The following is a 25,267-nucleotide window of genomic DNA, read 5'->3' on the forward strand; positions in this document are numbered from 1 at the left end:
TGAGAGTTGGTGGCCATGTAGAGGACAGCAACCCTCTCCATTCCCCCTTGGGGCTACCAAGAGGAGGCACATACCCAGCTGCTGAGCCTGACGCTGGCAGCTATCCAAACACGACCTACCCAGCTCTGGACTAATCTCAGCACGTGCTATTTCTTACCTGAATGGCAATCCAACAAGCACAGGGAGGTGACATGGAAGAGAGCTGGGGAATTACAGGGAGGCCACAGGGACACAGAAGAAAGCCGAGGTACTGTGGCGGGCAGAGCCCAGAGGGTATGCAGAAGAGCTGGTGGTACCACGGCAGGGATCAGGGAGACATACAGGGAACTGGAAATACAGCACCAGGAATGCTAGGCCATGATGGGAGCATCACAGTACATGGGTAGGAGACTGGGATTGCCATGGTGAGGAGGTGACAAATCCCTGGGGCAAAAATCTTTATTGGTTGTGCTGCTTGTGAGATAACTTGTCTTCTAGCAATGAGGGACACACGCACTTTATCTATACTGCGGCTGAGCACTGACAAGGAGCCAAGCGTCTGTTTGCACTCTTTGGTGACAGAGCATACAGCCGTGGCACAGCCAAAATAGCGGACACAAAATCTGAACATGCATATTAAAGAAGTTAAAGGCAGTGTCCACGCCCTGTCACAGAAATACAAAATTTCTGTGGGAAGGAGCCAGGCACCTCACCTGGACCGTGGCGCTGCACTGCCCATCTGCTCCAATCTGAATCAGATGAACCCCAAAACACACAGTGACGGAATCAGGATGCCTTTGGGGGGCGGGAGGAGGCAGGGACATGTCAGCTGTTATTCCCCAGCAGCAAGCATGGCCCAGGTGCAGTAAGTGCCAGCATCCATGGGGATCTTGCAGCAGATGGAGAGGACACCTGTCACAGTGCCGTGGGGCACAGCTCTGCTGCTGTTTAGCACTATGGGCTTCGTCAATAGGGACTAAGCAGGGTGGGGAGCACAAACAGCTCTCTCACCTCTGCAGGCAGGCTTTAATAGCCAGCCCCAGACACAGTCCGTGCGCTGACCCAGCCTGCCTGCCAGGTGATACCTCTGGGGCATCACAGGTTCAGTCACACTGACGATGTTGTGACTTTTCCATGTCTCACCCCCTGCACTTCCAAAACGGGGATGTGGCCCTGCTTCCCCCCGTGTCAGTGCTGCTTCGTGGTCTTTCAGGCAGCTGTACTTGCTCCTGTGCCGGGAAGCTGAAGGTTTGCTCAGCCACGCCGTGGTGCAGGTGCTCTGCCACGGCAGGCCAGACTGCATCTGTATGCAGCCACTGACCGTGGACACCACGCGGTCGCCTCGCCTGCCCTTGAAGGCAGTGTACATAGACATATTACCTCGCCCAGGCATTGCAGACAAAATCTATATATTTTGATGTTGACTGTCGCTTTGGTAGGATATCAGATATGTCCCCAAGCGCTATTGCAGAAGTAGCCTGCTCTTCAGGCCACAGCCCTTTGAAAACAGGCCAGATCTTCCTGTTCTGTGCGTGTGCCACTTCTCTACACTTTTTTTCAGCTTTGCCTTCAGTTCCTTGATGCCACCTGCATCTGTGCACCAAAGCCCTCTGCGGCTGCCAAGCCGAACGCCAGCACTGCTCGTTATGCTGTTTTCTAGGGCAGAGAGGGGCTACACCTTGCTCCTACAGACTCCTTGTCCCAGTGCCTCATTGTTTCTGCTTTTTCAGGTGAACCACACCACCATTTTCATCAGCAGACCCGGCGCCGTAGTGGCACTGATCTCCTGTGTTTGCATTAAGCACCCTGTTGGCGGCATCTCTCTATGCACAGCACTGAGCATTTGGGGAGATGGGTATCAGTTCCTGCCCCAGGCATGGGTTCATCAGAGCCATGATCCTCACTATGTTTTCTCACGGTTTTCTCATTCACAGCAGCTCAAAGAGGGGCATAAAAATTTGCCAGGCCCTGGAGGGAGTACTTTGCACTCACTGCATGGTGGGCCACCACGCAGTGCAGTGAGGGTTATCATGCCCGTGCCCCAACCAATTGACACTGATAGAAAAGCCAGCCCCAGCAGGGGAAATGAACAGATAGATAACCACCCGCTGAAGAGGAAAATGCTGAGACAACTAGGTGCCATGGCAATTCGTATCCTTTCTTTGATCTCAGCTCTATCTTTGTACTGCATATAGAAAGCAAAGAGAAGAACAACAAACCTTTCTGCTAAGCCAGTGACTCAAATTCATTTTCCTGCTCTGTAACAGGAACAGAGGATCGAACCCCAGCCTGCATTAATGAAAAAACAAACAAAAGCAGAAGTTCATTGGTGATGAAAGTTGCATTTCCAGCCAATTATTTATTTGCTTTTGCCTCTGAAGAGCCTATCTATGCATTGCATAGGAGCCTGTTGGAAGCACCTCGAGTAGAAGTCTTTGGTCAATTTGTTTAAACTCTTATCACAATAAACGGCAGGATTAAACAGCGTATCATCCACTTGGCCTTATCACCATGTCCTCGCTTGTTCCCATGTCGAAATCTGGAAAAGCTCATCACCCTCACGGTCTGTCCCAGAGTTCAGCAGATTCAGACCCTGTTTAGCCCATGACTAAAAACAAGTTTCAGAAGAAAGGCCCCGGGAGGATGATCCACCTGCAACCCTCCAAAAACTATTTGAGTGAGCACAGATAGAGCCCTTAGACAGACTCTTAGCTGTTGGTCCTGAACTCAGAGGGGATTTCCAGGATCTGAGGAGTTCAAGTGACTTACACTGAACTTTTTAGTTCTACTATACCCATTCCACTCTTGCAAGTCACTTGGTCTTCAGGCAAAATCACTTCAGTCTTGTTCCACATGAGTCCTGCAAACAGCTTGGCATGGGTGGTGAAAGGGTGATGACACCAGCCAGCCGAGAAGTTGCAATTTCAGCGTCCTTCCAGCCCCTGCTACTGATTCAAGGTGCTCATTGAACAAGGAAGGTGCAAAGTACCTCTGTGTGATTTGGTAGCCACTGTTGGCATGTGCTGGTCCACTATTTTTCTCTATCAACAGACAAATCCACTTCAGAAGCTCTCTAGATCTACAAGCTCTGCATCTCAGCCTATGGAAAGTACCTTCACATTATTACCGTCACCCTGCATCCCCCTCATTATTTATGCCTGGTGTTAAGCTATGCACTCACTGTAAGCCCTTGCATGTGTGGGAGTCCCTAGTGCAGACAGCGCATCTGTGTGCATTATTTTAAGCCTGGAAAGAACTGAGCGACGTGGGGCTTTTTTTTCTGGCAGAAGCTGTACCAGCCAGAGCTGCATCAGTAACAGAGTACTAACTAATGAACGAGGCACTCTGAAGACACTCATTATGCCAAAGAAATCACAAACTTTTCTTGATCTTTTTTATCACATCATGTACATCCTGCAAGATAGAGACACGAGAAGTCATACAAAGTGCAATCAGATCTGCTGTTTGTAGCATCCCAGGGAAAGGTGATGGCTAAAGGTATCAGATGGGGCTTGGGACCTACCGCTTCCCATACTGCTGCAGACCACCTGTGCCATTTCATCTCTGTGAGACAGACAGAGGTCACCGGGGCTGTTAGCATCCCCCAAAATTAATGGCATGACTGAAAAGAAAACTTGGGTCTCCACTAACTCTGTGCTTTCTCTCTCATTTCCCCTCAGGTTTCCCGAAAGCTAAACATGGCATCCAGCTAAATTTGCACTGGGTCCTTCCCCCAGTACGTCGCTGGCCGCTCCAGTGTCCTATGCCATGTAGGAAGGGACATGGCTTGTCCAGACAACCTGAGAGGCTGCAACAGGGTTCAGCACACACACTGATATTGCTAAGGCCAGCCTTTGTGGGGATGGAGGACTTCATGGTGTGCAGCCACACGGCTCTCCCATGAGCCGTCCTGCCTTCCCGAGCCCCTCCGGACCAGGCGTTAGCCTGGGACTGCAGGCAGAAATGCAAGCTCTCTGTTAAATTCCCCTTTCAAGGTAAAGACACAGGATGGCTGTTGAGGGATCAACGATGTTTTCCAGCTCAGAAACCACACTTCCTCCCCCCGGCACATTAGCTACCACCAGTCCCGAGTGAGCGCCTTAAAAAGTTGGGTTTCCCGCCCAAAGCAACGACTTTGTTTCCAGCGCCTGCCGCCCCCCCGGCGCTGACTGCAGGGAGCTGGGGCACAGCTCGCACAGCAAAACCAGCAGCACCGGAGAAAGAGTGCTACTTCTGACACTTGTATGGTGTTAGGGATGCCAAGACGGGGTAGGAACGACACTGCATTTTGCTTTTGTGGAGCGCCAGGCCACCTACGCCATGACTTAGCTCAGGCGCCACAGGTCTAAGGAGAGGACAAAGTTGGTCTGTTCTGCTGCGGGCACCCCGCCAGGCTCACCCTACCCACGGCTGCTGCAATGCCAGGTTTCTCTCGCCCGGTGGGAAGCAACCCCTCCTTCCCCAGCCCCAACCACACTCCCACACCACCACAAGCACCTCTGGGCCCTGCTCCTGCAGGGACAGGGGGCACAGGCTGTCCCACAGAGCCCCCCACAGCCCCCACAGGGCTGGCCACCCTCGGCAGTGCCCTGCCCAGCTGGGAGCTGCAGGACGTGTGTGTGTGTGTGCAGGTTTTTGCAGCGCTGCAGCAGCAAAAGGGATTCAAGAGCTCAGGCCAGGCATCATCTGACTGCGAGGCTGAGCCTGAACCAGAGCAATGTTACCCCCTTGCAGAGAGAGGGATTTTGAGCAGACTAAATACTTGATAGTCCCCTTTTTGCAAAACCAGTGTTTTCATCCAAGGCTAAGAATTTCATAGAGAATAGTAATAAGGCCAAAACACTGCAAACATTTGGACACTGCCTGACTTTTTGCCGCGAGCATCTCCATACATAATTGCAGTCCCATGCAATACTGGGAGCTTTCCCGTCACGCATGCAGCAGGAAACACGTGTAAGGCTGCCTGGTATCACCTGTTTAGCATCTCTGATGACAACATGATTATTAATTGTTAATGTCAATCCCATTAGTATTCTTAAGACTATTGCACACCTGTTCCCTAGCACCATCTGGAGGCAAACTCTGTTCTTCATCCAATTCAGTGGAAATTGTGCCTGTAGATCCAGGATAACAAATGGCTCTAACTACTCTGGGTCAAACATTCAGCAAAGATTCAGGTGTGTGCTGCTCTGAATACACGTTGTAATAGAGACAAATTATTCAAGTTTGGTTGTTTGCTGCAGGCCGAAAACTGTTTAGGAACATATGTTTAAACTTAATAAGCTAACTCTAGGCAAAAAGCAGAACACCACAGCTGTTCTGCTAAAGACAGCAAAAAACCCTCCTGACAATGTGGTTTGAAGAAATTGAGGAAGAAAACGTAGAGGGAACCAAAAGTTTAAGATGGGTATCGCTTACACTACAAGCTTTTGTTCTTTTTTTTCCCTATCTATCTGGGAACTGATACCTTCTCCACCTGCATCCTCCTCAAAACAGGGAAAAACCCCAAACCCTTGCCTTGCAGTCCTACACCCCAGAAGGCAGACATCGGATGATTCCAGAACTGGGCATTACAAGTCATTTTGCAGAGGGACAACCGGTAAGATGCCCTAACCAGGAAGACAGGAAGGAGTCCAATCTGAAAAATCACATAGGCACCTCAGACATAGAAGACATGTGCCCAAATCTTAAAGCCAAATGCTCTCACCATCGGCTGGTACGATTTTGTACCTGAGGTCGTCATGGACTAAGTTAATACTTGTGTGTTTTCTTCACTGAGCTAGTAAAACTCCCCCTAGGGAGACAAAGCCTCCGCTTCCCCAGTGGCCCACAAAACAATTGAGTTTCATATATGACCTGCCTCGTTCATTGCTGGTTTATAGCCAGCAAAATTTTGATCAGTATTTCAACAGGCCCGCATCCACACAGGTGCTGTGAGGGAGCACAAGATTCAGTTTTTAGGACACTGGCCAACATAGCAGAATCCACAGGTACCTCCAAGATCTCACAAAATCGGGCTTGTCTCCCTTTCACATCCCATATCTCCTGATACTGAGTAGTCAGAAGAGTAAGTCCTTGAAATAAGACCAAACCCAGGCTTTTTCCCTTGAATCAAAAAATAAAATATAAAACATCAAAGCAAATGCTTCTCAAAATAGCCAAGATCTGAGCAACTGTTAAGTTACTGTATACAAGGGAAAAGGAGAGAAGGGCTGTAATTCTTTCCTTCCAACTGTATTTTGAAGGAAATCAGAGGTGTTGCTTCTGCACCGCTCACAGAGCCCAGTCAACACAACATACAGAGAATGTCCATCCAGCTGGGGTTTTTTTAATGGCTCAGAAAGGGATGTGCAGCCTGCAAGTCCTAACAGGAGCTTACGTATCACGAGTGGGCCCACAACCGTGTGACTTTCAGTCAGCAGAAACTAAGGAATGAGGGGGACGTTAAACACTGCACATTAGCCACCTCCCAGACTAGGAGCAGCTGAGCAAGGACTCTGAGAAACTGAAGTGACAATTTTATGGTGCTCTTCTTTACAAAGCATTCATTCAGAGACACGAGAGATGCAAATGAACAACCTGTCTTTATCACATCCAAGAGATGACAATGGTGCATACTAAAGGTCTTTGAGAAATTCCCTATATTCATCCTATGCATCTATATAACACTCTGTTCACTTCTTGAACTTTCCAACAGCAAAACTCCACTTTAAGACAAGACGCACGTTGGTTTTATTAGTTACACCATAAATAATAGTTTCTGCAATATCATATATTTCAGTTTCTGAATCTATATCCGAAGAAAGTTCTGAAGTTTGGGGAATACTTTCAGTGCATTCTGTGTAGTCACTTCTATAACTTCTTCAACTGGAATTCCTTTAATTTTGGCAATATATTCTGCAGCAATGTAAATATTTTTTGGTTCATTTCTCACCTGAAAACAAACAAACAAAAACCAGACCAAATTACAGATCCCTACAAATCATAGATGTTTCAGATTCAGTACTTCCTGACACAACTTCAGCCACATTGTGGCATGTGTGCCAAAGAAATTACATGTATCTGTTCTTCTCGGATTATTTTCCCCTTTGCCCATTCCTGGAATTTCTTCTCCTTTCCCAGCCTCAGGAACACCGACTTGCTCATCTCAAAATTTTCACTTGGCAACCTCTTTCGCCCCTTGCACCCACGCTTACACTACTTCACTCTCCCATGACAGTAACTGACCTCCATAAGGTGTGGGTTTGGATATACATACATAGAAGTCATCCCCCCCATCATTTACCTGTTTTTCAGGCCCCAGCGCAGGAGAGTCAGTTTCCAAGCACATATGTTCCAGAGGCAACAGCTTCACAAGCTTCTGCTTCTTGAAGAAAATAAGACAGCTATTAAATGCTTTATGCACTTAGACCTGTGGGGAAAAAAATGTATGAAGGGAGGATATCCTCTGCATTTAAAAGGAATGCCAAAAGACTTCGGTGCCACTGTCTGCATTTCATCAACAATTTCAGAATGGAAGCAAGAATACCAGGAACTGCTCAAGGAGTCCCTTCAAATTAGGATTATCCTGTTTTCTAAATATCTGAAGTACTATTATCTAAACACTGAATCCATTGTTATTTATTAAATCATGTAGTTACATTGCACAAAATACCCTATATTTAGAGTTGCCAATGTAATTTTAATTTGCTATTTTTCTGTATATAATACTTGTGCACCTTTTTCCCATCTCTGCTTTTACCCCTCAATCCCATTTTGCTTTCCTTTCTCCAACTTCCTAACCTCATCCTTATCTATATCCATCCCTCACACCCCCTCCATTTGAATCATGCCTCTTCCTTTCTTACATTTCCTGAGCTTATCACAGAAAGTGATGATGGTGCAGGATGGAAACAGATTGCTACCCCAAAATAAGAAGTCAGCATAGCTTGCGGCAGCCCAGAGTAGAAATTACAAGAGCAGTCTCACCAAATCAAGGGCTGAACCTGACCAATGCTGTCTTTAAGCAATTTAGCTGCTTCTTTGCTGGGCATACCTTGTGATAATCACAATTCTTCAAAGGTCTGTAACTTAGCCAATTTGAGCAGATTTCCTGTTGAACAGAAAGTGCCACAGCACTGAGATAGAAACTGGTCCTTTTCCACATGTCATGTCCCTACTCTAAAACAGTACAGTGACAGAAGCTTCCAAAGAAGAGTTCACTAGAAACCAAAGAAGAGTTCACCAGAAACCACATTAAAATCAGAAAAAAAAAGCCTATTTTCTTTATCTTTATTTCTTAGGAATAGCTGAACTGTTTCAGCCAAAATTTCCCCCCAGAAGTCTAGCTAAGGCAAAAGCCCCAGGCAGAAATTTAGCCAAAGTAAAAATGTGCAAGGCTATAAAGCAACTGAAACTTCTATTGTGAAGTGTCAGGTGACAGCAACCGTACGCGAGTACTGCTAGTCCCACTTCAAACTGTAGACTTAAAAAACAAGCATATTCTTGAGCTGCACAGTGAAAACAGTCATGTTTGCCATCATGATAAACTGTCAGCTATTACCTGCAACCCCAAAGCACCGAGAAGGAGCATACCCCTTTAAACGTTACCTGTTCACTCCTTATAATGGAAGGAGGAATGGAGAAGAAGTATCCAGCTTTCACCCCTTCCATCGCTACAGATGGCTTTCCATCAAATGCATGGAGTAACACCTTTGTAGCACCTCAGAGAAAAGAAGCAAACCAAATCATTAGCAGTGTTTACAGTAGGTCTGCAATGTCAGCTTCCAATGGGACCTCGGTCCCATAAAGAATGAACACAGAATCTCTGCACTATTCCTCCCAAGTTTCATGTACACAAACTGATGTGAGGACATGGCACAACTGAAGAAATGCTGTTGACAAAAGCCATGATGGAGAAAATGCATTAAAAACATACCTTGTTCCTTTAAGAGATTAATGGTTGGTCTTCCAGCTGAGCGGGAATGAACATTTCTGCACAGCAAGGAGAGGCCCGGCATTAGGAAATTCAGCAAAATACTTTTTTTTGTAAACACAAACAAACTAACAGCATTTTGGGATCAAAATAATTAATCTGTATTACACCTTTTATCAGGAAAAAAAATCTAGAGACGTATATATGAATCATTTTAGCTACAGTGAAGATATAGCAACAACACAGCAAGGACAGGACACAGAAGACCACTGTATTCAAGTGCAAACACAGGGAAAATTCTATAATTAAATCTCAAACGGGAGACTGACAGGACACTAATGCCAGTTTAATCCATGTAAGAAAAGTTCTGTGGGCTCTTAGTAACTATAAATCCTGGGAAATATTTCCACATGTTACTGAGATCTGGCAAATTCTCCTACTAGTATAAACAAAACCCACAAAGGCAAATCCAGTCTTCTTGCTAACTCAATCTGCTTGATCAAAACCTGTCTTTGTCCTTCCTTCTGTTCATCCGTGCTGGCAAATCTGGGAGTGAAATCTAGTCCAACCTACAGTACAAGAAGAGAGGTGAGAAAGTTTTACAGTCCTAACGCTTGACTAAACCACAACACCATATATAAAGGCAAAAAATGCTTCAAAACTGCAAGGCATTTCAAAATATATATAGTAGAGACTGCAACTAAAATGAGCTCAACTGTAGCTTAACTCAGAAAGGAATCCATTCTCAACCATAAGCTTTTCAACTATGAAAGCATTTGTGGGCAGATAGTTACTAACAAGGGTATTTAACATTTTAATCTGTAACTGGTTTTCTGGGGGTTTATATTCTATTGAATATTATTTCAGATTAAATCTCAAATCTGGATCTCCAATACAAGTAAAATTTCTGACTTGAACCTGTAGCTTTAGTCCAATCTCTAGCAAAAATTACCCATTAATTCTATACTTTTTTGATTTAAACACATTCAGGCAAAATTTAAAGTTTGTCAAAGCAGCCCCATTCACAGTTACACCAACCAAAGTCCCTGATATACAGTACAGTACAAGTACAACATGGCAAGTTTAGCTACAAAGCTCTGCCAATTACTGCTTTTTCTGCAGCCAGCCATAAGTCCCTCCAGTACCAACACACAGAATAGGCAGACTCTACCCTAAAGCTTTCAATCCTCAATTAGTTTATAAACAAATGTAAGACAGGAGACAACATATGGATACAGACAGATGAGGGATCACAAGAAAAAAGGACTGTACAAGTCGGCGAGGTGTACTGAAATCATAGCTTAGCCTAACTTTGTCAGGGAAGAAGGCAGGAAGGATCTCAATGAGGATAACAATGTGACTCGACACTTCACTGTGCCAGAGAATAGGTCAAAAGACATTCGGGTCTAAGACAATATAGCATAATTATGCAGTCTTCCTACTAAATCCATGTTGTTTAACCCCAGCCAGCAACTAAGCAGCATGCAGCCGCTTCCCCCTCCCCTCTCCCAGTGGGATGGGGAGGAGGATCAGAAAAAAAGGTAAAACTCATGGGTTGAGATAAGAACAGCTTAATAACTAAAGTAAAATAAAATACACTACTAACTAAGAATAATAATATATAATAATAATTGTAATGAAAAAAATAGAACAAAAAAAGAGAAATAAAACCCAAGAAAAGACAAGTGATGCACAATGCAATTGCTCACCACCCGCTGACTAATGCCAGAGCCGCGATCCGCCCCTCCCAGCCAACTCCCCACTGTTTATATACTGGGCATGACGTTCTATGGTATGGAATATCCCTTGGGCTAGTTCAGGTCAGCTGCCCTGGCTATGCTCCCTCCCAGCCTCTTAGACACCTGCTTGCTGGCAGAGCATGGGAAACCAAAAAATCCTTAAACTTAAGATAAGCGCTACTCAGCAACAACTAAAACATCAGCGTGTTGTCAACATTATTCTCATACTAAATCCAAAACACAGCACTGTACCAGCTACTAAGAAGAAAATTAACTCTATTCCAGCCGAAACCAAGACAATCCATCAGCATAAATGCCATCTATTTCCTAATAATGATAATGAAGGAAAAGAGGGAATCAGGCAAATCTATGAAGGAAAGCACGTTAAGAGAATTACAAATCAGACTTAGCGCTTGTTCAGACTGATAGCAATACTTATTGTGTACACAAAACCAAGTATTCACTAAGTTTTTGTAATTCTGGTGACAGATGCTGCCAAAGCCATAGACATTTAAACAAGTTACGGAATTCTACTTACTTCTCCAATCCCCACCAATTTATCTTTGTAGAGTTCTATAAGCGGCAACGCAGCATCCAGATCCTGCAAGAACAAATTAAAGATGCAACCCTCACTGATCTTACAAGATGGAAGGGGTATGAACACAGCATTATGATTAAATTGGAGTTTCCTTCATTGTTCTTAAATTCTATACCTTAAAACTTGCTATTACTGTGAGTTGTGTGGTCAGACAGATTTTAGAAACCTGCAGGATTTCCCTTCTTTACTTAATGATCCTTCATTTCAAGTTATCTTTCCACAGGAGCAGAAGATGTAATTAAAACAGGGCCCATAAAAAGCCTGGCAACATTAAATGGCTGCAGACAGCTCTCCAAGTTTTTCAGGCTAAGGGCACAAACGGTCGCCTTCTACTTCCCGTGCTAACAAAGGGACATCTGCAAACACACACGTGTGCTGTTCGCTGTAAGCAAAGGACTCACTTGGGATTTTTAAAACTATTTCACTGCAGTGATACAGCCAGATGACTCCAGTGAACAATTCTGCTTTAGGACTAACGCGGACAGATGGATGTGCTAAGAGACCCTGGGATTTGGTCCGCTGGGCCTTCTGTATTACAGAAGTGCAGAAAAATCACTAGGCAGATCTGAAGTTAAATCAGGCAGACCAGAGCATCCCGTCGTCTGCCCTGAGCAGTCCCAGCAGTATTTTATAGCTGCGCTAATCTAACTTGCCTGTGTTTTACCTTCAAAGTAACACTGCGCTGTTCCTCTGGCGAAATCTCTTGAACCGGGTGAACTCCCAGGCATGGCAAAACAAACCCTGGGAATCTAGACACGGAATAGATATCAGTAGCAGGAAAGACCACAGAGAGAGCAAGTTTAAAGTCAAAAAGAATGGCCGGCCTGACCAAGGAAGAGGGCAGCGCGTCACCCAGTCGCTCCCGCCAAGGCGCGGACCCCACGGCCGGGACACGGGTGGGCGCCGCGCCCCCCCGCCGGCCTCGCACCTCTCCGACAGCGCCACGACGCTCCGGAACTCGCCGGCCTGCTCCGACACCACCACCAGCGCCGACACCGCCGCCTGCAGCAGACAGAAACCCCCGCCCCGCTGAGGCCAGGCCGGGCCGGGCGGTGGGGCCGGGGAGGAGCGGGGAGAGGGTCGCTGCCGGCCGCCTCACCTGCTCCGCCGCCCGCACCACGGCCGCCACGTCCTGCAAGAGACACGCACCGCCTTAGCGCCGGGGCCGCGCCGCCGCCAACCCCCGCCCGCCCCTCCGCGCCTCACCGTCTGGAAGCAGGGCGCGGCGAGGTGGCAGTGGCAGTCCACCGGCCCCGCCGCCGCCACCGCCGCCGCCATGCCGCGCCCAGGGCTGAGGGGAAGAGGCGGGGAGGCCGCGGGTTCCCCTTCCGGGCCGGCATTTTCCCTGCGTCCGAGGCGGGAAATGGCGGCCGGCCCGGCGCCGCCGTTGTTGCCGCCGCCGGGGGAGGCGGGCGCGGGGCCACCGCTCAGCCCGGCGCCGCCGCCGCCCGGCAGGACCCGCGGGTGCAGTGCTGCTCGCGGCGCGGCCTGAGCGAGGTGATGGCGCTCTGCGCGCCCTTCGTGCGGGCCCTGGCCCAGGGGCAGCCGGGCGGACCCGCCGCCGCGGGAGACGCGCTCTGGGTGAGACCGAGGGGGAAGCGGGGCGCGGGGAGGCCCGGCGCTACCGGGTCTCGTCTCTGAGCGCTTGTCCCCGCTCCTGCCAGGGGCCCGGCACCACACTGAGGCGCCCCATGGTGTCAGCCCTTAGCTTAGCGGGTTTATGTAGCTGTTTCCCCCGAGGTTGGCCAAGCCGGGCAGGGCGGTGAGGCAGGAGGGGCCTTTCCAGCTGCAGATGTTGCGTACCTGTGCCTGAAGGATGGCTTCTCAGGCTCTGCCGTGTCTTGCAGAACTTCGAAACAGCGGTGCGGGAGAACGTTACCATTAATGGGCAGCCCTGGGAGGAGACTTCGGATGACTCCGAGCTGCAGAGTGGTATGCGTTGGTTTCCATTGATTGCCTGCTGGGTGGCTGTGGTTTGGTTTTTGCATGTGATATTTTTAATGGGGCAGTTTTTCCCCCGGCTGTCTGTGGCAGGTAAGGTCAAACTCCAGCTCAGATGTGCCCCTGTAAAGATCTGAAGTGCTGCACTGCAGGAGCATGATTCTTGCAGAGCAGTGTTCATAAGCGAAAAGAAGGATGCGTAGGGACCTGTATCCAAGAGAAGAGGGAAGGGGAAGGTGCTTTATCTGAAGGACCGTTGCTTGTTTGACAGTTCTGTCAAGATCGTTTTAGATCTTGAGGCACAAGTTCCAGCTATCACTAGTATGGTGCCTACCTAACTTAAAGGATCTGCCCTCGACTACTAGAGAAAAGTAGCATAGAGACTCTGAAAGTATCTGATATTAGTATGGGAAAAACAAAGGTTTAACTAAGTTTAATGGCAGCTGTCTTGCTGGAAAGTCTACAGCAAGCTTTTAGAAAGTCAGTATTTCAAAGCAAGATTTTTCATTCGGGAGGTTAGGAAAGAGCATGTTCTATTTCATCAGCTTCTCTTATTAGAATAAAGGGAGTATGTAACATTTAATGGAATAAGGTAAGGTGATCTATTTTTAAAGCTAGAACACAGCAACAGGATCCAAGTCCGGAGGCTTTCTGCCCTCTCTGGGCAGTCAGTTTCTGTGTTTGACTGCCCTGATGGTGAAAATTTTCTTTCCTGTGGCCTGTTGGAATTTCCTTTACTGTAACGTATCTGTTGCCTCTCATCCTTTTGCTGCATACCTCTGAGAAGAGCCTGCCTCTGTCCTCTCTAGAACCACCCTTTAGGTAGCTGAGGGTAGCAGTTAAATTACCCTTTAGCCTTCTCTTCTCCAGGCTGAACAAACCCAGCTCCCTCAGCTGCTTCTTGTACATCATGTACTCCGAACTCTTGGTGTTCTTCCATTGGAATTGCTCCAGTACTCAATGACACAGTCTCCCAGAGCATCCAAGCTAGGATGTTATGGTCTAGGTAGGTGAGAATCCTGACTGGATCATTGAGGTTAGAGGGTAGTGTTTAATGGTTCATACTTTTACCTCAGGGCTGATTACAAGCAGAGTTCCTCAGGTGTCTAATCTGGGACCCATTCTGTTTAATGTCTTTATCTGTGACCTGGAGGAGGAGATGAAAGATGCCTTCACCCAGTTCGCAGCTGACATGAACCAGAGTGGCACGCAGTGAATGTGCTCAAGGGCAGGCCCATTCAGGGCAACATAAACAGGCTGGAGAAACGCATCTATGGGAATCTCATGAAATTCAACAAGAATAAAAAGCAAAGCCCTAAAGCTGCGAAGAGATAACCCCCTGCAGGGGTACAGGATGAGAAGGACCTGGGGGTCCTGGCAGGCTAACCCTGAGCCAGCCTAGTATATTGTGTTAACAGGAGTGTAGTCAGTAGATCCAAGGAAGCGATTATTTGCCTTCACTCTGCACTTACTAGAGCACATCTGGAGTAGCGCGCTCATTTTTGGACTCCCCAGTATAGGAAAATTGTTGATAAACTGGAGTGAGTTCATCAGAGGCTGCCAAGACGGCCAGGGGACTGGAGCACTTGCCCTATGAGTTGAGACTGAAGGAACTGGGCTTGTTTAGCCCAGAGAAGACAAGCCAGCCTTCCAGTACTTGCGAGGAGGTTACTGAGAATATGGAGCCAGGCTATTTATTGAGGTGCACAGAGGTAAGGGTCATAAATTAAAAGGGGAGGTTCTGACTTGATGTAAGGAAGTAATAATTCACTATTAGGATAACTCAGCATTGGAAAAGGTTGCCCAGAGAGCTTGTGTAGTGTCCAGCACTGGAGGCTTCCAAGAACCAACTGGATGAAAGTCCTGAGCAACCTGGTTTGAACTGTGTGTTGACCCTGCTGTAAGCAGGAGGCTTGAGTCAGGAGAGACCTCCTGAGGGCCCTTCCAGCTTGAGTGATTTTGTACTAGGGGCATTGGCCAAGATCTCTTCCTACCAAGAGACCCTAGTAGTATGTCTGTTGCTACTATTTAATATATAAATTAAGTAAATGTCTATAATTATTGCTATATAGTCATATCTTTATATGTAATATATACAATATTTTTATAATTATTGTCTTTTGAATAATAGTAGTGGAGATTCTTGGTAGTCTGGTGTCCAAAGAAAATTTCATTGTGATTCATTTGCTCACCTGAGTTAGTGTTAGATGTTCTTTGCCTGTAACTTGATGCTTTTTACAGTTGCACGAAGCCGAAAATACAGATATATTGAACTGGCTATGGAGAAAGAGCTCTTTGAAATGTTTTTTGATCAGGAAGCTTCTGCAGTTGTAGTTATAGAATGATCAAACTCCAACTCCATTGACTACAAAGTCAAAAATGCAGTAGTCTCGCGATGCAAAATGCTGAACTGATTCAGGCTCACTTAACTAATTCCAGTTTGTTCAAAAATTCGTAAGAGGATTTTCTTAACAGGGCCAGTTGGATGTTATTTTCAGTAAGTTAGCCTTTGTCTGTACAAGTCTAACTTTATGCCAGCTGAGATACTGTCATCTTCCTACAGCTGGCATAAAGCAGGTGTAAGGACTGTATAGTGCTTTTTAATTTGACGTAAATTTACTCATTTCCCTATCTGATCCAGTTTGAATCACCAAGTGATCTGGCATTTTGTGCCTTTGGTGTTTACGTTGACCAGTGGCTCAAGTCTTTCCTCTCTATACTTAAATGATTTCATGGTGATCCTAAAACAAACAAAACAAAACAAATGCACGCTCTTAAAACGTTGATTTTGCCTTTCTGAGGTTTACAATCACCTGATTCTGCACAGATTAACCAAGAGAGGGTGCTCAAAATCCATTCTTTACCACTGGATTGAAAACATTGCATGGCTTGCAAGTTGTGCTCAAGACGTTAGTGGAGACAGTGAATTTAAATGCTAAGGAGTTTGCAAAATTAAATTAAAAAAATAAAAAAGCAAGACTGTTGTCAACGTTTCAAATCTCCATCAGGGGAGAAAAATTATAGGAGTGTGCAGATGGAAGAATATAGAAATATGCACTACCTTTCAGTTACACACAGTTAGGATATAAGATTGAGTGGTTAATTCTGTTTTCTTCTAGAACTCTTAATTTTTATAGTTTGTAATGATGGTGTGTGATGTCAGGGCAGCACAGGCATTTACTAAATTTTGAAACCAGTTTTAAAATATATCTTAAGCTTTTAAAATTGTTAAGTTTAGTTGCAATCTTGAGGAAGCTGAGTACCTGTAGTAGGGTAGCAGTGGTCAAAACACTTCAGTCAAGAGCTGAAAATATGTTCCAGGTATTTAGTCTAATCTTACGATTGGAAAAGCAAGCTATGAAAGTTAGCTCCTACCAGATACAGTCTCTTGGGCCTCAAATGTTGAAAGCAGACATGTTTTGTTTTTTTGCAAACTCCATATGACTAGTAATTACAGACGTCCTCAGGATGCAGAGTATTTCCAGGAACGGTGTTTCGTTAAGGTGGCATTGTATATTGTCAAAAATTCATAGAAGGATTTTAAAATTAAACTGCATATCTGCTCTATATGATATAAAATCAGTTAGGCTTCAGATTACTGTTTGAACAGTTGGTGTTTGTTTAACACTTGTAAATTACACAGATAAACCATTTTTCTTGCTGCATCTTGCATTGCTTTTCTTCAGTTGAAAAACAAATTATCTCGAAAGATAACCATTTCTTTGTGAGGTTTTCTTTATAGATTCAGAGTGCCTAGAGAAAAATACGTTTTTGTTTTTTCCCCAGATCATTCCCTGCCTCCCCCATTCTCACCAGCTCCCTTACTTCAAAAGTAACTGGTCAATATCAAGTTGTGCTCCAATTTCTGTATCACCTTACAAGGAGATCCAAGACAGATATCTTTATCTTCACTGATAATCATGCATGATTTCTTATTTCAGATCTAAAGCTGTCTTTTTCCTTATAACTTTGTCTCAAATTAAAAAAAAATTGTAGGAGAATTCCTATAATAACTTTGTGTGTTTGTAATTTTTAGGTTCCAACATCAAAATTCTTGAAGATCACTTTGATGAAATAATAGTAGAGACAACAACAAAGCGTAAGCAGTGGCCTAAAAAGGTACTGATGCATGCTATCCAAACCATGAAAGCAGAGCAAGAGATGTTGGTGAGTAACGTAAGATTTTCAGAAAACCTTTGCATATAGTAGCTGCTGACCACGTGTAACTTGAAGAAATAAATCATCAAATGTTGACCTTTAAACTCCTTCCCATGGTTGCTTTTGATTCTTTGTCATATAATGAAATTGTTTCTTTGTATTAATTTGTTCTTCAGTAAAATGAGGTTTGCTACAAAGGGGTGTGACTATGAGTGAATTGGGCCTGTGGCACAGTTCAGCAAGTTACTTAAGCAGATTGCGTCAACATGATGACTCATGATTTACAAGCCAGTATACACCTATTTATCTTGTCAAATCCGGGTTTCTGAAATCCTTGGCTGAAGGCTGGTTGAAGTACTAAATGTTATGATACATACAGATATTATCATGTGCAGTATATGACTTTTAAAAAGATGTCTGTGTTTTCCTAAGCACTTTTGTTGAGCTAATGACTACATTGAGTAAGTACTTTCAGTAAAGAAAGGGGAAAAAAAAGTAGTGTGTATTAATGAATAGGTGCAGTAATTTCTCTCTTTTTTTGACACTGAGTGTAAAGTAATTACTGGCATTAAACAACCCAGTCACGTCCTTGGTTGCTAAATTCTTTCCTGCAGTTACGTTAGGCCTGCCTTTTGCTTACCTGCTGATTAATTAGGAGTCATTTTCGGGGGGGGGGGGGGAGGAAAGAGGCAATGGGCACAAATGGAAATGCAGGAAATTCCATTTAACCATTTAAAAATAAAAATAAAAAAGGACTGTGAAGGTAGTTAAACACTGGCACAGGTTGCCCAGCGAGACTGTGGAGTCTCCATGCTTTGAGATATTCAGAACCTGACTGGATGAGGTCCTGAGCAACCTGCTGTAGTTGGCTCTGCTTTCAGTAGAGGGTTGGACTAGACTGTCTTTAGAGGCCCTTTCCAACCTCAGCTATTCTGTGATTCTATACTAAAGAAGACAGGGATTTTTTTTAGAAAGTTGTTTAAGAGCCTGCATTGCATTTCTGAGGACTAAAATTGTCAAAAGTAACTAACTCTCTAGGTGAGCCAGGCATAGGTGATTTACAGTAAGTAAAAGTGCATGGGTATATATTTGTCTTAAATCTGAGATATTTTCTAACATATATTGCCTTTTGTTGATATATCAAGTCTGTAAACCAAACAAAAAAAATCAACTAAAATAGAATATGCTATTGCATAACACTGAGATTCAACAAGACCTTTTAATCTTTCTGCAAAAGGAAAACTATATTCTACCTGAGTGCCAAAGTGGATTAGTTTTTTAGAATGCCTCTCATGCTACCTTTTTTCTATTGCTGACCTCTTCAAATTTTACACCACCACAACTAGATGATTATTTTAATTAAAAGTGTCTGCAAAATATAGACAGTTTTTAGTTTATCTCTGTAAATGAAGTGGCTTTTTTTTCCCCTCTTGGCTGCTTCTGCGAAGGTACTAGTGGTTTCTCTGCTTTTGGTTGAGGAATTTTTATGTTCTTTTTTGACCCTAGCTACTCCTGTGATGCATGTTTTCTGAGGCATAAAGAGCAGCTATGAAGACGTGCTAATTAACTGCAGTTTATCTGGAGAGAACCACTCATTTAGTGTGGTGATCCCCCTATAATTGACAAAGCAAGAGATCATCTTGTAGGTTTTCAGTCAATACGTTCTGTTATGTTTGAGGATAATGCAAGCAATGTTTGTTCTTCTGCTTGGAGCTGTTACTGTAAACTTGCTAAGAAGATGTGTGAACTGTGAAAAATTTGCGCTGGTAAAACTACAGGGAGGAATAATTAACTTTCCTCCTACTTGTTTTTGGTTGAAGAAGGTTGAGGGACAGCTCCTGAAGTGGAGAAGAATACTAACTTGCAGATGATATAATTTATGTTCCCATGTCTTTGCTTTGTTTCCTTCTTCGCCAGTAGTTACTTCTAATTCCACCTTTAATATAACTAAATATTAGTTGTATTCATTATTTATTATTAGTTAACTTCATGTCACAATTAATTGATGTCAAGTCACAAGACTCACAGTAGGACCAAAGAGAGAGAGAGCCTGGTCTGTGAAGGAGAGTGTTCTTATTCATGCATAAGTAATTGCAGGGCTAGAATGTAGTCATTTAAATAGTTTTCTCTTTCTTAGCTTTTTGTCTTAATGTACCCTTTGTTCGAGTTTGCTCCTCTGAAAGCATACTGTTTTTGTGAATGGCTCCTTAGAAGCCAGAGCAGCTCTTTTTCCTCAGTTGTGCAGCAGGTGGCAATGCTTCTTCCAAAATGCCTGGGTTTCAGTTTAGTTCTCATGCTTTAATAATTAGAATTCTGCAAACTAAAGCAGATTTTGGAGATGTGTTTGCAGTGAACTTAACTGTGTTAACCAGAACACTGTTTCCAGTAACTGAGTATCTATAAACTGTGCATCTAATACATTCTTTATCTAAATATTTCAACCACCATCTCCTTGTATTAGCCTTTCTCCATTGTTCTGACTGCTATGTGTACATTAGATATCTATTAAACCAAGAGGGTATTTCAGAATTTTTCTTTTTTTGAATATGCAGAAGCTCTACCAGCCTTTTGTAACACCAGAAGAGATAAGATCACAGCCTTCTCAAGGTAAAGATTTCACGGGGAGGGCAACTGTACTGAGGAAGCACTGCCTACCTTACTGGCTAGCTGTAAATGTTTAAGAAGCTTTCTTTAAACTTGCTTAAAATTACTGACTGTTTAAATAATTAACTAAAATAGCTAGAAGTTTGTCATAACTGAATGTATTGCTGCATCAGTTTGTTGTACCCATTTCTCTTCTTCTGAGCACTGTCTGCTGTTAGGCACTGTACGTAAAGGCAAAAGCTGGCCGCTGTGTGGGTATTGGGTAGAAATTGTCACAGAGCTACCCTCAAGAGGTTTTCCTACTTCTTTCCTTCACCACTGGTGGAGGCCAGATGGGGAACTAGATGGATCGCTGACATTATACTTTGGCCGTTCTTGTGTTCCTTTTACATGAATACTAGAAATGCTTCAGTCTCTCTTCCTAATCAGTCAGTTTCTTCAGGGAATTGAAAGCAGTTGTGTAGTACTCAATGATGGCAGTGTTGACTCTCCTAACTTGCAAACCAGGCATCAAATTTTATCCTGCCTGTGTCATTTGTAAGGGTTGATGAAGAAACAAAACTGCAAACAACGCCCTAAGTTTGCTGCGTGCTTTTGAAAGATTCCTTATACCGACTCCTTGGAACAAGGTGGTGTATTTTGCAATTGGTGATTGGGATGTGCTTTTTTGAGGCTGGCCTTAAGAAATTGAAAGTTTTGTCTTGCCTGTTCTTAAGTATTGAAAAATGACAGAATTTACCAATGCTGCTCTAAGTTGAAAAGCGTAGTTACAGAACCCTCACTATGGATGACTGCACATGATGTAAAGCTGGTGTAACAAGCAGTGGTGTTAAAGTTTGAGAAGCTGAGCTTAATCTTCCAGTTCTCACCCTGCTGATCTGACTTCACTCTAGGCATCGTTTCCTCTTTGTAAACAGGAGACATTGCTTCCAGAAATGCCAGCCTGTGCAGCAAAGCAGCTAACAGGAGCAGTAAAGAGCGTCGCTTCATATCTGGGTTTCTTTTCTTGTGGACACATAGCTAGTGTCCGGAGCTATGCTTTTCTGATGTGAATTAACTGCTTCTTGTAAGTTAGTAACAGCTTGCACTATGGTATTGCCTTTTTAGGTTTGGTAACAGCAAAGTCCTAGCAAAGATAGCATAGAGTTTGTGCTGAATTTTAGTATTATGTAGTCTTTGGGAAGTTTATGTATCCCAGTTTAGCAAGTACAGTGGCCAGAAACCAAAAATGTTTAGATTACTCAATACCTTTCGTTTCCTTTTTTCATTTCCCTATGTTTTGGAAAGCCTTGAACACTGAGGAATATAATGCTGTCCATGTCAAGCTGAACTCCTGCAGGCAAATTTCATTTAACTGTGTGTCAGTCTTTCTGTATAACTGGAATAATCCAAGTAATTATTTTTACTTTTACTTAACTCCTTCCTTGCCATTTCATAGGGTCACCGGTCTTCTAATCCCAATACTCTACTGTAAGAATGCTTCATTATGGACATACCCTTCTTTTAGAGAATGTGCATTCATAGGCCTCTGTGGTGTGTTTAAAGAGGCTGCTGTTTGACTATTTTTCCTTCCAGACTCTGAATGATGGTGCATTTTAGCATCCATGACCGTACTTGGAGTATGTGTTCCTAAACCATGTCTGATCAGCACATTGGGCATGCGGACAGACAATTTAACAAAACACCATCTCTTGCTGCTTACATTTCAGCAGGGGATCACTGTCACCCTGCACTAGCATACAGTGATTGACTTCACTTATCTTCAGTAGCACTAACAGGATTGACTTCAAAGCAGAATGCTTAAGCCTGAAAGGGTTTAGGGGTGTGTGCACCATCTAACGTTGTATCCTACTGCAGGCACTGGTGAAACCCTACAGAAAAATAATAGTAGGGGAGGTGAGGCTGCTTCGTTCCCAGGAGCACGCTTGCTTAGCTGCTGATTTTAAGTTTTTGTTGATGGCATAGCATTGCAGACAGAATAATGACGGAGAACATGCAAAACAGTTTTATAATAACTTAAAGAGTTTAACTCTTGAGTAAAGAATTATTGCTTGTAAATCAATCGTCAAAAGCGTATATTGTGTTGATGATCTTCTCACATTGCTATCGCAATCAAATATGTGCCATTTTCCCCCAGTATCTGCACCTGCTGTCTGTTTCAGTGTTCCTGAAAGCTTCTTTTTCTTTCTTTTCTTACTAACCCAGCAGAATTAATGCAGTTCATGTTGTTTACGCTTGGTTCTTATTCATTCTTGGTGTTAATGCTTGGTAAGTTAAGCCAGCAGAAAAATGTAGCTTTTACTGTACAAGCTGACTTCTTGGAACTGTAAGATTATTTTTTTCCCCTCCTTAAAATGGATTTCCTTCATCTCATTTTCTCCACAGTTGTGTTTATTCTCCTTGTTTGAAGGGTTTGAAAACAGATCTTTTTTTTTTTCTTTATAACTGTTCTCTTCCTTTATGTCAAATACTGTCTTTGTGTCTCATGCTTTGTATAAGCTGTAGGTTTTCTAGTAAGAACTCTGTGGCTTGCTATAGTTGAGACTGCTAGCCAATACTACATTTTGAGTGATAAAGAGTAATAATAGTAAGATAAAACATACAAGCTGTCATCCTCAATGCTATAGTGAAAGGGATGTGTTGTAGGTTTAAGTTTTATACAGGGACTCTACTGCTTTTCTGTCCAATTTCTAAGAAGTCGATAGCAAGTATTGGGGGGAGGGAGTTATGTTTCAGAAGTTTATTTGAGCTTTATGTTTTTCTGTAGATGCTTACATTGCAGATCTGAAGCAGGTGACAGAAGTGGCATCCAAACAGATCAGTGGAGCAATGAAGGTGAGATCTCTGTGTGCTCCAAGAGGATATATTTTTATTTTCTTGATCTGATAATATGTCCTGAAACAGGAGTTCTAACTCATCTTGGTGATAGTTTTGTACAAAAAAGCCTGCGTGTGTACTTTTGAAGCAAGTACGTCTTTAGGTTTGGACTGCTGAAGTTGTATCTATAAAGCATTCCCCCTCCCATGGTAGTAAGGAAGATTACCCTGTGACTATAGGAAATATTTTTTTACAGAGATTTTAGAACCTGCAGCATCTGAAAAATAAAACATCTTTTGAAGACCTGTACAACTTCATATGGCACGTGACATTTATTACTGCAGTACCAGCTTAGACGTGAACTGTGGTGTTCCTGTGATCCTTATTCAGCTTAGAGATGTCATGAAGGAACATTTAAACTTGGCATACTCTTTGCATGGCCTCTGAGTGCAGACCCTGGTCACTGTTAGGCTGGTAGCTCTGAGTTCCCAACCTTCACCTGCCATCCTAAGGATCATCTCTGCAGACACTGAAGCTTTTGTGCCTGTCAGAATCTAATTAACATATTTCATTCACTGTAACCATTACTTTTCCCATGTAACTTGAGATACTTGGGTTTGTTTTTGCAGTCTCTCCCAGCGCTAATAGAAAGAGCAGAAGGTTTTTCCCAAGCCTTAACTTGGCAACCAACCTTGGAACTCTGCAAGCTGCGGCAAGAAGTCTTTGCTGGTTGCAAGGCGAAGGAGGAAAATAACGTCCAAAATTTCGTATCACCAGGAGAAGTCACACCAACAGACACTGATACCAGCAAAAATCCTTATGTTTTGCTAAAAAGAAAAAAAGCTGCAGATTCACCAGAAAGAAGACGCTACCCACTTCGACGGAGGAAGATTACTCTCAGCGCATGAATTTCTCCTTCAGTATTTTCAGATTGGAATCTCAGTTGTACTCTTGCTCAGTGTGCTCAGTCTTTTTTCTTAAAACTTCATCTCCTCCCTAATTCAGTGCTATACATGGGAGCTTCCTTAATTATTTAGTCTTTGATCCTTTTAAATACTTCTATTTTTACTGTCACACTGATGGTATATGAAAGCCTACGCATACCAGTAGCATCATTTTTTGCTCTTTTATTGCAGCATTTAGCTTGAGTCCTCATGCTTCTCAGAGTTTGTGCACATGCTTTATGTATATGGGCAGTCTTTTAGTAGACCGCTAAGTGCTCACTTACATTAAGCATGTCTCTAAAGAGGTTGGAGAATGTCTGGTTCTCCTAATGCACCTTCATTTATTACTGAGTCGGGTGGCTATTTTTTTAATAAATAAATAAAGAAGAAATTCACACTGGAGCATATTGAAAACACCAGCTTTGATACAATGTTACAGTTTTTAGAAAATCCACGCACAAATGTGGCGTTGGTCCCTGCTATTCTACCTTTCCTGAATTTAGGTCAGCTGGGCTTATTTATAGTCATGTTTGTTTAAACTTGGATTTTTAGTAATTGTATGTATTTACTTGCAGTGTGCTCTTCTGAACAAGGATTCAACCATCCACATCTTACCATCTGATACTTTGTTTCATGTAATCCCATTATGCAGTCTGGGGGTTTCCTGGGCAATATTTCTACACATTACAGGATCTTGACTTGGGTCATACATGCATTTGTGATGTTTGACTGAACTTTAAAGATCAGTATAGGCTACCAGTAAATGGTATTAAGTTGAGCTAGCTAACTTTTTTTTTTTTTGTTCTTTACACATTAGTACCTAGACGATTGCACAGTAGTACTAAATTGAGCATTGTGCCTTAACCATTCATAACTTTTTCTGGTTTATGATTGCATGTGCTTGCAGTAAATACTCATGTCTAATATGTAACGTATATCTCACACAGTAAATGGAGGGGTTTTTCAGAAGCTTTATTAATGAAATGTACTGTGGTAAGAAGATAGGTCCAACTTAATATCTAAGAGACTGAAAATTTTCAAGAAAATGTGTGACAGGTTTTAGTTATTTTGTAAAGGTGAGCATCTGTACTGAGACTTTGTATATTTAATCATATGTAAATATTTGTTTCCCGCCGCTCTTGTATATACAAATGTGTGTTTTTATACAAAGTAAATTAAATCAATTAAGGAAGATCAAAGTTCCAGATAATGTTGTCAGTTCTAATCCTGGAATAGATGGTGACTGAACAGCGAGTGTACTTCAGAAGACATCTGTGTTAAATTTTGGCTCGAGTAACTGAAGTAGTTCCATTTACCGCCTTTGAACTCACAACTGTTATTAATCTCAGGGCTACAAAGCGTCTAATGTAAGAGAGGACAGGATGTGAGAGGGGCTGGAGCTGCGAAGCTGTGGAACGTGTGACTGGGACGGTTTTTCACACAGCGACTTGCTATTCTAGCTGCTTTGAGTACGCGTGCTGCGTTGAAAATCCCCACCATGGCTTTCTTCACCAAGATCCACAGATACTCTTTAATCCGTGTGTTCCTAGACTTCATCTTAGTCCTGCAAGAT

The 25,267-nt window shown here is 43.5% G+C and overlaps 2 protein-coding genes across 2 annotated transcripts; one reads left to right on the forward strand and one right to left on the reverse strand.

Annotated features, from left to right (window-relative positions):
* Positions 1–6,544: 6,544 nt before the first annotated feature.
* On the reverse strand, positions 6,545–12,508 carry LOC127014069 (putative deoxyribonuclease TATDN3). Its single transcript, XM_050893118.1, has 11 exons — positions 12,437–12,508; positions 12,330–12,362; positions 12,159–12,232; positions 11,895–11,979; positions 11,171–11,233; positions 9,353–9,462; positions 8,897–8,952; positions 8,569–8,681; positions 8,015–8,071; positions 7,265–7,345; positions 6,545–6,913 (listed from the first exon to the last, which is right to left on the reverse strand). The coding sequence occupies exons 1-11, from the start codon at positions 12,506–12,508 to the stop codon at positions 6,770–6,772; spliced, it is 888 nt and encodes a 295-aa protein (XP_050749075.1). The 3' UTR covers positions 6,545–6,769.
* On the forward strand, positions 12,507–24,893 carry NSL1 (NSL1 component of MIS12 kinetochore complex). The gene is given in 7 exon segments (XM_050893130.1): positions 12,507–12,669; positions 12,672–12,811; positions 13,078–13,162; positions 17,208–17,338; positions 19,882–19,936; positions 22,701–22,768; positions 23,380–24,893. Coding segments are annotated over 7 exon segments (921 nt in total). The 3' UTR covers positions 23,659–24,893.
* The last annotated feature ends 374 nt before the right edge of the window (positions 24,894–25,267 follow it).

Source organism: Gymnogyps californianus, chromosome 3 (assembly GCF_018139145.2).
Source record: "Gymnogyps californianus isolate 813 chromosome 3, ASM1813914v2, whole genome shotgun sequence".
Taxonomy (NCBI): Eukaryota; Metazoa; Chordata; class Aves; order Accipitriformes; family Cathartidae; genus Gymnogyps; species Gymnogyps californianus.